This window comes from Anguilla anguilla, chromosome 9 (assembly GCF_013347855.1).
Source record: "Anguilla anguilla isolate fAngAng1 chromosome 9, fAngAng1.pri, whole genome shotgun sequence".
Classification (NCBI taxonomy): Eukaryota; Metazoa; Chordata; class Actinopteri; order Anguilliformes; family Anguillidae; genus Anguilla; species Anguilla anguilla.
The window spans coordinates 24,350,093-24,364,029 of record NC_049209.1 but is presented as its reverse complement, the minus strand read 5'-3'; the positions used below and the strand labels follow the sequence as shown (position 1 = coordinate 24,364,029).

The following is a 13,937-nucleotide window of genomic DNA, read 5'->3' as shown; positions in this document are numbered from 1 at the left end:
CTTTACATACAGAGAGCCTCAGACAGAGGGGCCTTAAAGGCAGGATCCGAACACAGAGTCGCCAAGGCCATGCGGCTGCAGGAAGCACACACTGCCAATCCAAAGCAAAGCAAGGAAGAGAATCGCTTCAGTCGAATAACTATTGCTTATTTCAAATGCTTTATTTATTTGTTCATTTATTTCCGCAAAATGAATTGGACGAAACACGTGGTTTCTCTGTCAGATACACGGTGGTTTTTCATTTGCATTAACGAAACCAGGGGCTGAGTTTCTGAGTGTGAAGTTCAGAGAATCGCATCACTAACACTTCTTTCAGAGCAGCTCAGACGAGCGCGTCAGTTTTCCGAGCTGCGGCACCTTCACCGGAGGGCAGCGGTTCACGCGTGTGAGGGCAGGGCTGTACCTGCTGTCCGTCACGCGCTGAGCCAGGTCTTTAAATAGCGCCGCGGCTCGCCGCCGCTCGCTGGCCATTGTTCACGCTCGGCGGCGGGCACCCGAGCGGACGCGCCTTTCGGCTGGAGACCGAGGCTAGGCCACGCCCCCACCCCCCCCCAACCCCACCGCGCCCCCCGCAGAGCGAGGACGCCGCCACCGTATACACGTCATTATGGGTCCCGCCTGTGCTTAGATTACGCATGCTGTGTTTCCCCCCCCCGTGTTCTGTTCTCACCAAGCCCGTGGGGAGTCAGAGGGTGCCGACACAGTGACTTTGTCCACATCTTTCTACAGTTTATGGTTCTGACTCACTGGGCCTCCACCTTCCTCTCCCCCCCCCCCCACAGCTACATCTTCAGGCTGAGCTGCACGCGGCTGGGCCAGTGGGCCATCGGCTACGTCACCAACGACGGCAACATCCTGCAGACCATCCCCCACAACAAGCCGCTGTTCCAGGCGCTCATCGACGGCTGCAGAGAAGGCTTGTATGTGTCTCTCCACCGCCACCCTTCCTCTGGGCATGGGGATTATCATATATTTGCATTTGATATTTGGTATTTTGGGGGATATTTTTTCTTAAAAAGGGGCTTAATTGGTATGGGATTTTATTTCCCCCTATGCAGTAAATGTCAGAGAAAATGTCCGATGCTTGGAAAGAGTGTTGGGTTCCCTGAGCACGTGGTCACCAAGCATCGTGGATTCAGGCTGAGCCCTGGAAGCCCCTCCCCTTTCATCCCTGCTCCAGCTTCAGAAAGAAAATAAGCCCGTGCTGGACGTTGTTTTTAACGTTTTTAATTGTGGAAAGGGCACGGCCAAGTTAAAGAATGTTCTAGCACGGCCGCTCGCTTTCACGCTTGCGCTTTTGGCCAGATAGGATTTGGCACTCAAACTGTATGTGGGAGACGGAGTCCAGCGCGCCGGAAGGTTCCGCGACAGCTCAGCTGCAGGATGTGGGAAAACGGGCGTGATGGGAGACTGCGGTCCTCAGCCGGCTGCTGCGCTCACGTCCTGAGCCCAGCCTTCTGAAGGCTGCCCGCTGGGGTGTCGGCAGGGTGGTCCAGGCCTGTCCCACTCCGTAGTGCGTATCAGGGGTGGAGCCAGACACACCCCTCCCTTCTCTCACATCCCCCCTCCTTTTAGCACTTAGCGATGGAAGGTCGAGACCTCGTCGGTCGCAGAAATGAGCCCGGCTTGCATTAGATCATTTACCTTTAGGCGCTTAGCACACGTTCCTATCCCGAGTTTAAAGGGGAGGCTCAGCGCCGGTCATTAGTGTCCCAGCTGACGGCAGTAGCGATCGCATAGCAGTAAAGCGCGATATTAAGTGCCGCGGTAGGTGCAGAAAGGAGAGTTTTAGCGCCTGTTCAGTCTCTGATTCAGCGACTGAAACCAGCCGTATGTCGCAGAGCCTCGGTTGTGTCATTAAGCCACTGATTCAGTGACGGCTCTGCTCACGCTGTGGCTCACATCTCGGTTTCCTTTCAAGCTGGTTCTAAAAAAAAATATCTTTTTTTTGTTTGAATTATTGAAGCTCTCTCATTACCCAGCGCTCGCAGCTGTCTTTTTTCCCCTCGGCCGACGTGGCGCAGGGGGCACACGCCGCTGGTTTTACCTGTGAGAGCGTACCCTTTGCGCAGTACCGCTTTTCCCTGTGAGAGTGTACCCTTTGCGCAGTACTGGTTTTCCCTGTGAGAGTGTACCCTTTGCGCAGTGCCGCTGGTTTTCCCTGTGAGAGTGTACCCTTTGCGCAGTGCCGCTGGTTTTCCCTGTGAGAGTGTACCCTTTGCGCAGTGCCGCTGGTTTTCCCTGTGAGAGTGTACCCTTTGCGCAGTGCCGCTGGTTTTCCCTGTGAGAGCGTACCCTTTGCGCAGTGCCGCTGGTTTTCCCTGTGAGAGCGTACCCTTTGCGCAGTGCCGCTGGTTTTCCCTGTGAGAGTGTACCCTTTGCGCAGTGCCGCTGGTTTTCCCTGTGAGAGCGTACCCTTTGCGCAGTGCCGCTGGTTTTCCCTGTGAGAGCGTACCCTTTGCGCAGTGCCGCTGGTTTTCCCTGTGAGAGTGTACCCTTTGCGCAGTGCCGCTGGTTTTCCCTGTGAGAGCGTACCCTTTGCGCAGTGCCGCTGGTTTTCCCTGTGAGAGTGTACCCTTTGCGCAGTACTGGTTTTCCCTGTGAGAGTGTACCCTTTGCGCAGTGCCGCTGGTTTTCCCTGTGAGAGTGTACCCTTTGCGCAGTGCCGCTGGTTTTCCCTGTGAGAGTGTACCCTTTGCGCAGTGCCGCTGGTTTTCCCTGTGAGAGCGTACCCTTTGCGCAGTGCCGCTGGTTTTCCCTGTGAGAGCGTACCCTTTGCGCAGTGCCGCTGGTTTTCCCTGTGAGAGTGTACCCTTTGCGCAGTGCCGCTGGTTTTCCCTGTGAGAGCGTACCCTTTGCGCAGTGCCGCTGGTTTTCCCTGTGAGAGTGTACCCTTTGCGCAGTGCCGCTGGTTTTCCCTGTGAGAGCGTACCCTTTGCGCAGTGCCGCTGGTTTTCCCTGTGAGAGCGTACCCTTTGCGCAGTGCCGCTGGTTTTCCCTGTGAGAGCGTACCCTTTGCGCAGTGCCGCTGGTTTTCCCTGTGAGAGTGTACCCTTTGCGCAGTGCCGCTGGTTTTCCCTGTGAGAGCGTACCCTTTGCGCAGTGCCGCTGGTTTTCCCTGTGAGAGTGTACCCTTTGCGCAGTACTGGTTTTCCCTGTGAGAGTGTACCCTTTGCGCAGTGCCGCTGGTTTTCCCTGTGAGAGTGTACCCTTTGCGCAGTGCCGCTGGTTTTCCCTGTGAGAGTGTACCCTTTGCGCAGTGCCGCTGGTTTTCCCTGTGAGAGCGTACCCTTTGCGCAGTGCCGCTGGTTTTACCTGTGAGAGCGTACCCTTTGCGCAGTACCGCTTTTCCCCTCGGCCAGCGTGGCGCAGGGGGCACACGCTGCTGGTTTTACCTGTGAGAGCGTACCCTTTGCGCAGTACTGGTTTTACCTGTGAGAGTGTACCCTTTTCGCGGTGGGCAGTACGGCGCGTGAAGCGCAGTCGCGCGGGACGCCGTTGAAAGGTTCTCCGCCTCGCTCTTGCCGTCGGAAGAGGAGGAATCTGGTCAGCACCTGAGCTCCCGCCGCCCACCTGCAACAACATTCCGGTGACTTCCGCGCCGGCGGCCGGCTCCGCCAGGACTCCCGCCCCGCTGCTCTCCTCCAGGTGCAGTCGAGCGGGGGCGGTTTTTCGGTCTCTTGAACAAACGGGCGCTCGGTGTGTCTTGGCTCCCGCGCCTCGCTGGAGTTTTGGACGGCTTGCGTAAACAGTTTGACTTCCCTCCTGTACTTCTTCCCTCTGGTTTCGGACCGGTAATCGAACGGAGAGGGCAGAGGTGGGCGGCTTCCCTATAGCTGCTAATCAAAGTGCCAGGAGTGCGACTGCACACAAAAACATGTTCTTTCTGCTGTCTGCTGTGCCCGTATTGTCAGGCGATTGTGCTCCATGCAGTTTTCCTTTCTTTTCAGATTCCAGTTCAATTGAGTACAGTTGAGTTCACTTCAGTTGAGTTGAATTCAGTTGAGTTCAGTTCAGTTCAGTTCAGTTGTATGGCACTATTTACACAGGGCAGTGTCACAAAGCAGGTGTACAGAGATGAGGGTCTCAGCTGGGCCTAACCCCCCAAGGTGAAAGCCTAGGGAGACAGTGGCAAGGGAAAACTCCCTGGCTCAGGGGGGAGCTTATCTGCTGCTGCCTGGCAACATTTCATTGAAAAAGGCCAAGTACATAATTTGCAGTACATGAATGTCAGTGGAGTCAGGCCAGAGTGACTCTGGTCATGTGGGGAAATGGGCTGGTAGGCCGGTGAGTGGCAGTGTTAGGCAGGGGGGCAGGAGGGACCCTGGGGCAGGAGGGAGGGTGCTCAGTCGGTCTTGTGGCTGTAGCTCTGGGCAGGTGTCTGAAGCAGGGAGAAGAGGAGGGAAACGTAGTCATTAGGGGATTCGGGTATGTAGATGAGAGGTGCCTGTGTGCAGTATAAGGAAAAGCCAGAATAAGCAGGATAAGGCTATAGCAGCATAGCCAGAGGAACGAGAGGCAAGGGGCCAACACAGTCATTAGGGCAGCCCTGAGACGATCACCACCAGACCATGACTGGATCAGCTTGACACAGAGCGATACCATGCATAATCCAGTGACAGCACTGACGGCTCAGTGTGAGAGACCATGACTTACCCCAGCCTCCCAGCCCTGTCCCTTAACTAAGGACTGGCTGGAAAAGTACGTTTTAATCCTTTACATATACAGTACCCTGAGCACGAGCCGGCAGATTACTCCATAGGAAAGGACTCCGAGCATGATGGGAAAAGGCTCTACATGGAGGCCAAACATGGAGTGTTCATGCAGGACCATTGGTAAAAGGAGATAATTCGTAAATGTGGATTTAAAAGAAACAAGAAGTATTTTATAGGCTGTGTGGCATTTAACAGGCAGCCAGTGAAGAACCGAATGTTCATTTTCGAGGAGACAGATGGAGTTGAAGTTCATGTTTTGAAATGAAGGATTGGATCTGTTCCCAGCTACCTGTTCCCCGACGGGCGCAGTTACAACCCGGACCTGACCGGCTTGTGTGAGCCCACTCCTCACGACCACATCAAAGTCACACAGGTCAGTAGTGAACGGTCACGCTCACCTCAGTAGTGCTCTTGGGTAAGATTCCTTAAAGCGATTTTTGTTGTAAAAATGAGTAAATGTCACACATCCAACACATTCTGTACCACAGGCCTGGTGAATTCCGGGCTTGATGGGTGGGTGGAGTTCAGGAGGGACGGTCTACATAGACCATGGATGTGGTCACTTTCTGTCCAAATACTGACATGGTCCAGACTGGGATTCAAACTCTTGACCCTCAGTCCTGGAATCCAGTTTTGTATCCTGTACATGCCAGGAAAGGGGCGGTGTTTTTTGTGCTGACACGCCCTCCTGTCTTGTCCCCCTTCCCCGTTTCACAGGAGCAGTACGAGCTCTACTGCGAGATGGGATCCACCTTCCAGCTCTGCAAGATCTGCGCCGAGAACGACAAGGACGTGAAGATCGAGCCGTGCGGCCACCTCATGTGCACCCACTGCCTGACCGCGTGGCAGGTACCGCGGCCCGTCCGTCTGTCCTTCCGTCTGTCCACCTGGGCGCCTGTATATCTCTCTGAAGACAACATTGTGATGTTTCCCCGTCTCTCCAGCCTTAACCTATTGAGCCCAGTCAAGGGAGGGGAGTGTGGGCGGTGTCTACAGTGGCTTGACAAATCTGGTCTGTCCACAATGTCTACAGAGCCTGAACGCTGTTTAGGAGTTGATTAGACGTTTAGCATTTTTGAATGAGAGCTGGCACGGAGGTTCAGCTCCTGGTTGGAGGTGAGCTTTATTTAATCTGGAAGGCTCTTGTCTCCATAAGAACCCTTTTGTCCGTCTCTCTCTGGTCCAGGCCGAAATTGGCTCGTTGAGCTGGGGCCAAGGGGTGGAACGAGCCCCTCCTGCGCCCGCAGAGCGGGAACATCAGGTTCCCCTCCGGTCCGCAGCTGGCCCGGCACGTGCGCCTGTCAGGCGTTAGCGGACGCGCTAACGGCGGGTTTAGCGCCAGGGCGGGGGAGAGAGGAAGAGAGAGGGCTGCGGGCCGTGAAAATGTGCCAGCGACGCGTGTGTTTGTAATTACCTTCGTAATGACTCATTAGCCCTGCCTCCGGAGATTCTCATAACCTTTTCATGTTCCACAACATCTGTGCCAGTTTTTCCCCTTCGTCGCTAAATGAATAGCTTAAGGTGGTGGGAGTCCCGCGGCAGACAGACGGGGGGGCCCGGTCGTGGACCTTCTGCGGAAACTGTGACTCCCGTTTAATCGGGGCCTGTTTGATTGGCTGACAGGCATTGTTCCGTGTGTGTGTGTGTGTGCCTTTGTGTCTGTGTGGATGTGAAGGTGTTTATGTGCTTTTGAGTGTCTGTAAAATCGCGTGCAAGTGCAAGTGTTTGCACATGTCCGCATATTCCCTTGTAACGGCCGTTGTAAATGGGGGTGCAGGCCCTTGCAGTGACTGAAATAAATGAGACCCCGTGTCTTTCAGCACCGGCAGTAACTGGTCCGCCACTGCAGCAGGTCTCAGTCACACACTGCAGCAGGTCTCAGTCACATACACTGCAGCAGGTCTCAGTCACACACTGCAGCAGGTCTCAGTCACACATACTGCAGCAGGTCTCAGTCAGACACACTGCAGCAGGTCTCAGTCAGACACACTGCAGCAGGTCTCAGTCACACACACTGCAGCAGGTCTCAGTCACACACACTGCAGCAGGTCTCAGTCACACACACTGCAGCAGGTCTCAGTCAGACACACTGCAGCAGGTCTCAGTCACACACACTGCAGCAGGTCTCAGTCACACACACTGCAGCAGGTCTCAGTCACACACTGCAGCAGGTCTCAGTCACACACACTGCAGCAGGTCTCAGTCACACACTGCAGCAGGTCTCAGTCACACACTGCAGCAGGTCTCAGTCACACACACTGCAGCAGGTCTCAGTCACACACTGCAGCAGGTCTCAGTCACACACACTGCAGCAGGTCTCAGTCAGCACACACTGCAGCAGGTCTCAGTCACACACACTGCAGCAGGCCTCAGTCACACACTGCAGCAGGTCTCAGTCACACGCACTGCAGCAGGTCTCAGTCACACGCACTGCAGCAGGTCTCAGTCACACACCGCAGCAGGTCTCAGTCACACACCGCAGCAGGTCTCAGTCACACGCACTGCAGCAGGTCTCAGTCACACACTGCAGCAGGTCTCAGTCACACACTGCAGCAGGTCTCAGTCACACACACTGCAGCAGGTCTCAGTCAGACACACTGCAGCAGGTCTCAGTCACACACACTGCAGCAGGTCTCAGTCACACACACTGCAGCAGGTCTCAGTCACACACACTGCAGCAGGTCTCAGTCACACACTGCAGCAGGTCTCAGTCACACACACTGCAGCAGGTCTCAGTCACACACTGCAGCAGGTCTCAGTCACACACTGCAGCAGGTCTCAGTCACACACACTGCAGCAGGTCTCAGTCACACACTGCAGCAGGTCTCAGTCACACACTGCAGCAGGTCTCAGTCAGACACACTGCAGCAGGTCTCAGTCAGCACACACTGCAGCAGGTCTCAGTCACACACACTGCAGCAGGCCTCAGTCACACACTGCAGCAGGTCTCAGTCACACGCACTGCAGCAGGTCTCAGTCACACGCACTGCAGCAGGTCTCAGTCACACACCGCAGCAGGTCTCAGTCACACACCGCAGCAGGTCTCAGTCACACGCACTGCAGCAGGTCTCAGTCACACACTGCAGCAGGTCTCAGTCACACACTGCAGCAGGTCTCAGTCACACACACTGCAGCAGGTCTCAGTCACACACTGCAGCAGGTCTCAGTCACACACACTGCAGCAGGTCTCAGTCACACACTGCAGCAGGTCTCAGTCACACACACTGCAGCAGGTCACAGTCACACACTGCAGCAGGTCTCAGTCACACACTGCAGCAGGTCTCAGTCACACACACTGCAGCAGGTCTCAGTCACACACTGCAGCAGGTCTCAGTCACACACACTGCAGCAGGTCTCAGTCACACACTGCAGCAGGTCTCAGTCACACACTGCAGCAGGTCTCAGTCACACACACTGCAGCAGGTCTCAGTCACACACTGCAGCAGGTCTCAGTCACACGCACTGCAGCAGGTCTCAGTCACACACTGCAGCAGGTCTCAGTCACACACTGCAGCAGGTCTCAGTCACACACACTGCAGCAGGTCTCAGTCACACACTGCAGCAGGTCTCAGTAACACACACTGCAACAGGTCTCAGTCACACACTGCAGCAGGTCTCAGTCACACACTGCTGCAGGTCTCAGTCACACACACTGCAGCAGGTCTCAGTCACACACACTGCATCAGGTCTCAGTCACACACACTGCAGTGTGTCTGCAGCGACTTGCACGGGGTGCCCTCGGCCACCATTTTGGGAATAAGTCATTGTGGGGGGGGTGGGGTTCCTGTGGGGTTCCTCCCAGATGACTGGCTTTCAGCGCTCAGTCAGAGGGCCAGTCGCCCACTGAATCACGAGGACCACCGCGCGGCTCTGAGGTGGCCAGTGTAAAGCCTGTATCGTCTCTCAGCTCGTTATTTTTAAAAGCAGCACACTTCCTGGCTATAGACTGAAGCCACTGACTGACAAGACGTGCGAGGTGTGACAGATCTGTGATCTGCTGAGCTCCTTGTGTTTTTTTTTCTGTTTTGTTCTTCTAAAGCGGTCTCTGCTCAGGGAGTCGTCACCCTTCAGCTCCTCATCCTTGTTCGGGGCTCATTCGGATTGCCATCGGATCGCTTGATCTGGCACCTGCCAAAGCCAGTATTATTCCCTGCGATTTTCCACAGGAACGTCAGGACACTGTCACTGAAGTCTGAGCGTGAAGCGCGCTCCCCCTCGGCCCGGATGGCGTACGCGCGGCGTGCGCGAGGAGCTCTGCGTCGACGTCGTCCGGTCTTCACCCGCCAGCTCCGCCGAGCCGTCACGTCCCGGCCCGGCCTGGCCCTCGCGGTGACTAATTATGATTGGGCTTCACGCAGCGGCGTGATGGGCTTTGGAAAGCCTCCCGCCAGATGGCTTCCGCCATCCGCCTTTGTTCTTCAAAGAATCGCGGCGGCGCTCGGCATGAAAGCCAGTTCCGTTGTGAAAAGACAAATCATTACGAGAAGACAAATCAATTTCCATAACCCCCCCCCCCCAACTTACAGTTCTTCTTTATATAGTCATAAGCTGCGGAGCTCTTAGGGTGGCGTTGTCAGGGTGGTGTTAGTGTGCACTTGAAGTGCGCAGTAGGAGAGAAGATGGCGCTCTGAAGCCTGCAGGTGGCGGTGGACGTGAGCACGTGCTGTCCAGGCCTGCAGCTGTTGGTCATCTCGTCCCTGCCTCTGATGGTGGCGTGTGAAGGCTTCCTTATGGGGGCCCATGGTCCTGTGTACTGTGATGTGTGAATGAGAAGCTCGGAGTTATTATTGTGTGGAAACTCTATTATTCTGTAACTTTTATCCCCCCCCCCCAGGAGTCGGACGGCCAGGGCTGCCCGTTCTGCCGCTGTGAGATCAAGGGCACGGAGCCCATCATCGTGGACCCGTTCGACCCGCGCAACGACGGCGCCAAGTGCTTCTTCCTGGAGCACTTCGCCTCGCCCATGCTGGACCTGGACGACGACGACGACCGCGAGGACTCCCTGGTCATGAACGGCCTCGCCTCCATCAGGAAGGTAACGCCCCCCCGGCCGCCGCCCGAGGAGGCGCGGAATCCCCCCCCTCCCCACGTCACTCCTGCGGGCTTTCCTCAGAACCCCCCTCCCCCTCCCCCCTTTTTTAATTTTCTGCTCTTCTGCTTTTGTGTGCCGTTTCTGCATTGTGATTGGCTTGTGCACAAGCTTAAGTGTAATGCCTTTCCTCGCTTGACTTTCCGGCCAGGTTCTCAACCTCAGGAGACCTCCGGGTTAAATCAATCTTATGTATCAGTGGCGCAGGCCTGCTGAGAGTAACTGAGCCAGGTTAGACATCCTTTTATTTGCCAGTGGGATTGCTTTGATGGGAACAGCAATGTACATTAAGCCTCTGAGCGATCTCCTGTCAGGGTTTAAAATAATGGCGTGCCTGTGCCCTCCGGTGTGCCGCTCCTCGTAAAAAAATGAAAATGAAACGGAAATGGGACGTCGAATCCTTTCTGGATGCCCTTGGTAACAGAGCTGTCTCCTCCTCGTTCTGCTGGTCGTTCTCTGAGTAATCGAGTCACTTCCTCTGGCCCGTCTGAAGGAGCCCGCCGCCTCGTCGGTGGACGGCTCGCGGAGCTGCAGGCCGCGGACGTGCGGGCGGGGACACGGGCTCGCCGTCCACCACTGGCCGCTCGTGGGAAAAGGCCTCTCCGCGGTCTGCTGTGTACGTCTGCGTCCGCGTGTGCGTCCGTCTGCCGCCTGTCTGTGCGCGCGCATGCCCGTGTCTGTCTGTCTGTCTGTCTGTCTGCGCGCACGACGTGCATGCGTGTCTGTGACCACCTCGTCTGTGCTCCGCTTCCTTCTTTTGCTTTTTGTTGCCCGGCAGTTGTGCCGTCCACGTTTCTTCCATTGCTTGAATCTTTTCTGTGTTGTAATCTGTGCGTAATCTTTCTGGGAATTGGAGTCCAGAGGAGAGCCAAAACGAAGTCTGTCGTTTATATAATTGGGTGCATGAGTGTAAATGAGCAAACATCAGAAAATACACTAGTTTAATTGTTTCTCTTCTGCGCGAGCTTGCGCTCTCTCTCTCTCTCTCTCTCTCTCTGTGTGCGTTAGCGGGAACAATAGACAACAAATGCGAGAAACGTTGTTTTTCGATTTCTCACTACCCCCTCAGCAGCGAATCTTTCTCATGCCTGCCATATAAAAACACTTTTAATTGGGATTCGTTTCGGCGCACCAGGGAAGTTTTATCAGTTAAAATGAGCTTTTGAGTTTTTTGTAGTTTTGCCAGCGGAAAGAAAAAAAGTTGTATGTAATTATTTGAGAAGGTGCCTTTTCAACCCAGGCCTTTGCAGAAAAGTGAAATGAAAAGTGAATGTCTGCAGATTCGCCGTTCATTTTTATATCCTGTTACTCCAGAACGTGGCCTCATGTTCTTTTTGTGACCAGATTATTATTATTATTCGTTTTCCTTTTTCTCGACTCTGTTTGGTTCTTTATAAGACAAATGGAATTTGGAGTTTTTATGCCACGTTGCACTGATACTAGATTAATTATATCGGTGTTAAGATAATTATCGAAGGTCCTCCTTTATTTCAGTGCGTGTGACACTCAGAGCGCCCTGTGCCATCTTTAAGTGAGACGCATGGCCGTCGTTAAACGTTATTGCGCGGAAAGGATTATTTCCTTCATTTTCACAATTCATGTAGGGAAACAGCTGGTCGGCTGCGTTAAGTCTAAATTAGCTTAATTTATGGCAATTAACGCGTTTTTAAAAAAAAGCCTCCCGGTGTTCTCTTTCGCCCAGGGGCCGTGTCAGAAACTCAGCATAAATTGCTCAGCGCCTCTTTTTTACAGCGCGGGTCTTTGTTTTGGGTTTCTCCTTAACGAGTCCGCGCCTCGCCAGATTGTTGGAACAATGCGGGCCCCAGTTAATCAGTTCAGCATCCAGTTAATTACCGAACTCGGGCCTTCCGACTCTCCTGGCAGTTGTGACAGTTTTAACACATTACAAGATTCATGTGGATTAATTACAATGGATGTTTTTTTTTTTTTTTTTTTTTCAGCCGGTTCAGCCTAGATTAGGGCCTCTGTCAAAAGACTCAATGTGAATGTTAATAGTGACAATAATGACGCTGTCTCCGAGAACAATAGCAGCATGGTGAGTGGCATATTCATTATAGTGAATGTCCTGGAATGAAAGTGTGCTGCATCACTCTGGATAAGGGCCCGTGTTGAAGGACAGCATGCTAATGCTAGCAGTAGCCGTAGTGATGAGGACGGCGGTGGGGCTGCTTGCTGACGCAGAGAGGGGTGTGTGGGCTGTGTTCCAGTGCGCGGACAGGCAGAACTCCCCGGTGATGTCCCCGAACTCGTCCCCCGTGGCCCAGCGCCGGAAGCCCCTCCCTGAAACGTCCGGCATCCAGCACCTCAGCCTGCCCCCTGTGCCGCCCCGCCTGGACCTCATCCAGAAGGCTCGCTCGCCCTCGGCCAGCCCCACGGGGTCTCCCAAGGTGGGCGTGGCTTCCTCGACGCGGTGCATGCTCAAGGGTCCCGCCTCCCCGGTCCTGGCAGGCCGCAGGGTCTGCTGGCTTTCATTATTACTGCGCTTAAATGGTCGCTGAAAGCAGTCGGAAAATTGGCCTGAACACCCAAAAAGTAAGTGAGGTAAAAACAGTTAAGTCACCTCATCTCAGTAATTGGGTGTGAATTGGGTGCTGATTTTAAGGTGAAATGTAATCCCTGTGGCTGTACAGACGTCCCTGTTCCTTCAGCAGACTGGTTCTGACCCCTCCTCTCCCCTCCGCAGTCCTCCCCCGGGATGTCCAGGAAGCAGGACAAGCCCCTCCCGGCCCCCCCGCCCCCTCAGAGGGACCTGCCCCCGCCTCCGCCCCCCGAGCGGCCCCCGCCCATCCCGCCAGACGGGCGCACCGCCTGGCTGTCCGTCCCGTCCGCCGGCCTGCCCCGCGACCCCCAGCCGCCCCCGGACGCCCGGTGCCCGAAGGAGAGCGCGCAGGCGGACCCCCGGCCCGGGGGGGAGCACTCCCCAAAGCTGGCCCACGCCGCGCCCGCCCACGTCAACGGGCGACTCTCGGCCGACCCGGGACCGGGGCGGGCCCACCACCGGGCCGACGCGCCGCTGGAGTGCGCCAAGGTGACGCCCGGGCCCGCGGCTCCGCACCCCAACACACCGACCCCGTACCCCAACACACCGGCCGCGCCGTTTCGGGAAAACACCTCTGCTCCGCGCTCGGACGCCGGCTTAAGGGCTTTGGAGCCGGGGAGCGGGGCTTTGGCCGACGCCTCAGCCTGACTCCAGCCGTCGAGCGCGTCCGTGTCGTCAGCCCTCCGTGTGCCGCGCGCTAAACCCGGTTACTTAGCAACGGCAGCAGACTTTGTTATTCTGGGCTGGCGGTTTTTTGGCAGTACACGCTGTTTTCAGTGCAGCGCCTCTCAGCCGAATGAGCGTGACTGCGACGGTCACGCTTCCATTCAGGCTGCTTAAAGCCCAGCGAGGAGCGCACGTCCGCACTCACAACTTCCTCCTGTTAGTAAATATTAGCCCTGGTGAATGTGCATTCTTGCCTCTCATTGAAGCCTCTTATTCTGTCTCACACACACACACACACACACACACACACACACATGCATGGGTGAGCTCAGTGTGATTGGGATTAGAATGGAAATGTGCCCACTGACTCATCCAGGCCCCTGAAGTGAGTGGAGAGCTGAGCCAATGCGTGGCCATCCCGCCACCGGGCTAATTTAGCGCTAACACGCTCATTTAAGCTCCCAGTCTGCGCTTGGCTTTCGCGGACTTCTGGAAGCAGTGCCGTGGGTCTTATTAAACAATCCACCCGAGGCCTGTGTGTGTATTTAGCACACGTACACACACGCACACGCAGATACAGACTCCCTCACACGTACACACACGCACATGCAGATACATACTCCCTCACACGTACACACACATACAAACACACGTGCAGATACAGACTCCCTCACGTGCACACACACATACAAACACACGCAGACACATGCACACACACACACACACACACACACATACAAACACACGCAGACACATGCACACACGCACACACACATACAAACACACGCAGACACATGCACACACGCACACACACACACACATGCAAACACACGCAGACACACACACACACACACACGCACACGTATTCAGCATACACCTCGGCCACAGCCGTCCCTGACCTGCCCCA

General features: G+C 55.3%; 1 protein-coding gene across 3 annotated transcripts in view; it reads left to right on the top strand.

The window, feature by feature from the left end:
- Positions 1 to 13,937, top strand: part of cblb (Cbl proto-oncogene B, E3 ubiquitin protein ligase) — a 75,287-nt gene that overhangs the window by 52,794 nt on the left and 8,556 nt on the right. For all 3 annotated transcript variants that reach the window (XM_035434457.1, XM_035434456.1, XM_035434455.1), the window contains exons 7-12: positions 783 to 920; positions 5,001 to 5,088; positions 5,433 to 5,564; positions 9,550 to 9,750; positions 12,033 to 12,212; positions 12,509 to 12,853. In XM_035434457.1, the coding sequence (XP_035290348.1) occupies positions 783 to 920; positions 5,001 to 5,088; positions 5,433 to 5,564; positions 9,550 to 9,750; positions 12,033 to 12,212; positions 12,509 to 12,853 (1,084 nt within the window). The remainder of the gene's footprint in view (positions 1 to 782; positions 921 to 5,000; positions 5,089 to 5,432; positions 5,565 to 9,549; positions 9,751 to 12,032; positions 12,213 to 12,508; positions 12,854 to 13,937) is intronic.